Source organism: Capsicum annuum, unplaced genomic scaffold (genome assembly GCF_002878395.1).
Source record: "Capsicum annuum cultivar UCD-10X-F1 unplaced genomic scaffold, UCD10Xv1.1 ctg80049, whole genome shotgun sequence".
In the NCBI taxonomy this organism is placed as follows: Eukaryota; Viridiplantae; Streptophyta; class Magnoliopsida; order Solanales; family Solanaceae; genus Capsicum; species Capsicum annuum.
The window spans coordinates 168-2,113 of record NW_025890680.1 but is presented as its reverse complement, the minus strand read 5'-3'; the positions used below and the strand labels follow the sequence as shown (position 1 = coordinate 2,113).

Here is a 1,946-nt window from a genome sequence, read left to right as displayed (position 1 = left end):
TTTTTTCCAATTACTCTCTGGATATTTATAGGAGTTGCTGTTGGATCTGGATGGCAATCATATGTTGCATACATAAATTTGGGCTGCTATTATTTACTTGGAATCCCTCTAGGCTTTATTATGGGTTGGGGTCTCCACTATGGTGTCATGGTATGTTGCTCATATTTAACTTTAACCTCTATGCACAAAGTTTTTCTACCAGTAAAGGACAATCCGGTGCACGATAGCTCCCACTTATATATAGGGTTTGAAAAAAAGTTCCACTATAAGGATTTATTGTAGGGATAACAACTTAAATTCCGACAGTTTGAAGCTTAATTACAGAAAATTTTGACATTTTGCATAATTACTAAAAATCCTAATTTTAGATCTGTCGAGATACATAATTAGTTTTTGATACATCCGATGAAGATATATTTTTTTCCTTATAAAATTACATAATTAAATTTTTATTCATTTTTTTTTAATTTTGAGTCTGTCGAGATACATAATACATCCAACAAAGATACATTTTTTCCTTTGTAAAGATACATAATTAGTTCCTGATACATTTTTTGTGATTTTGGGGATGTTGAGATACATAGTTAGCTCCTGCTACATCAAACAAAGATATGTAATTAGTTGGACTTTTTGTAATTACTTTATAAGGGTGGAGATTTGTATAGATATGGCAAGTTAAAGTGTATATTTATGTTTTTTTTTTTTTATTGTATGCAATTTTACCTTGCATTTTTGTCCGAGCGGTTACATTAGTGCTGCATGAATTGGTTAAAACTGGGATTAAAGTTTCTGAAAGTGAAATTATTTTTGTATAGGGAATATGGGCTGGAATGATATTTGGTGGAACAGCAGTTCAGACTTTGATATTGGCTATAATCACAATTAGATGTGATTGGAGTAAAGAGGTAACAGTTCTTTTTGTTTCTCATCTGGTGTTCAAATATTCATTTTTTTTTTTGAAGTTTTGATTAATTTGGATTCGTGTCAAAAATTTTCACTTTAGAGAGCGGTAAAATATTCTCTACAACCCTCTCGATATTTGATATTTATGTGTGAATAGAGATTAAAGACATCTTAATTTATAGAGTTTAAATATGAAACCTCTAATTAAGAATGAAAAAGTACTTATCTCGTGTCAGAAATTTTACGACTTTACACATGATAAGAGATATATGGAGTTAGCATATAATATGCACTAAGTAAATGTTTTTGTTTTGATATTCTTAGTGTATTTAAAGTTGTTGGGAGTGGATAACTTACTTATTTTTAATGTTACAAATCTTGTCTCATTTTTGGAACAATTATGTATAATTATTTTTAAGTGATCTCACTGTTTAAAATCCTTTTGATTAAAATGCAGGCAGAGAAGGCCTCAATTCATATAAGAAAATGGGACGACGTTGGTCACTTGACTTCATAGAAATAGTGACCAGTCGTATGTTGAACGTCAGTAGGATCTGATATTCATTCCTTACTCAAGTACGAAGGTGGCAGTTTCAACCTAAATATTTATGATGACGAAAAAACAACAATAAGAATATTTGTCATTTTTATCTCGAAATTTTGTGCATTGATTTAATTTTCAGGCTAATTAATCTAGTTGTAATTTTTCTTTCGGACACAAAAGTGAAGCAACATATGTATAAAATTTTAAGTGAAGTTGATTAATTATGTGTATTTTTGTATCGTTGAAATGTAAAATAGAAATTGATAGTTTCCATTCTGTAAAATAGTTTAGAAATTTTTAGGTTTGAGCTATATATTGTTAATATGTATATATTTTTTTTAAAAAAAAGAAAATGACATTTATATTATATGCAATAAAGAATTAGTTAGATGAAAGTGACATTAAATTAGTTAGATTAATTTAAAACAATGTTAAGTGTTTTTAAGGAGGTTTAATTTATTCATTGATATAAGATTTTGAGTTGAATGCTCAGTTTCTT

The 1,946-nt window shown here is 28.5% G+C and overlaps 1 protein-coding gene across 1 annotated transcript; it reads left to right on the top strand.

Moving 5' to 3' along the window:
* Nucleotides 1-31: 31 nt before the first annotated feature.
* On the top strand, nucleotides 32-1,716 carry LOC107852777 (protein DETOXIFICATION 27; the record flags this gene model as incomplete). Its single annotated transcript, XM_047405570.1, is given in 3 exon segments — nucleotides 32-150; nucleotides 816-905; nucleotides 1,361-1,716. Coding segments are annotated over 3 exon segments (269 nt in total), but the record flags the coding sequence as incomplete, so codon positions are not given.
* Nucleotides 1,717-1,946: the final 230 nt, after the last annotated feature.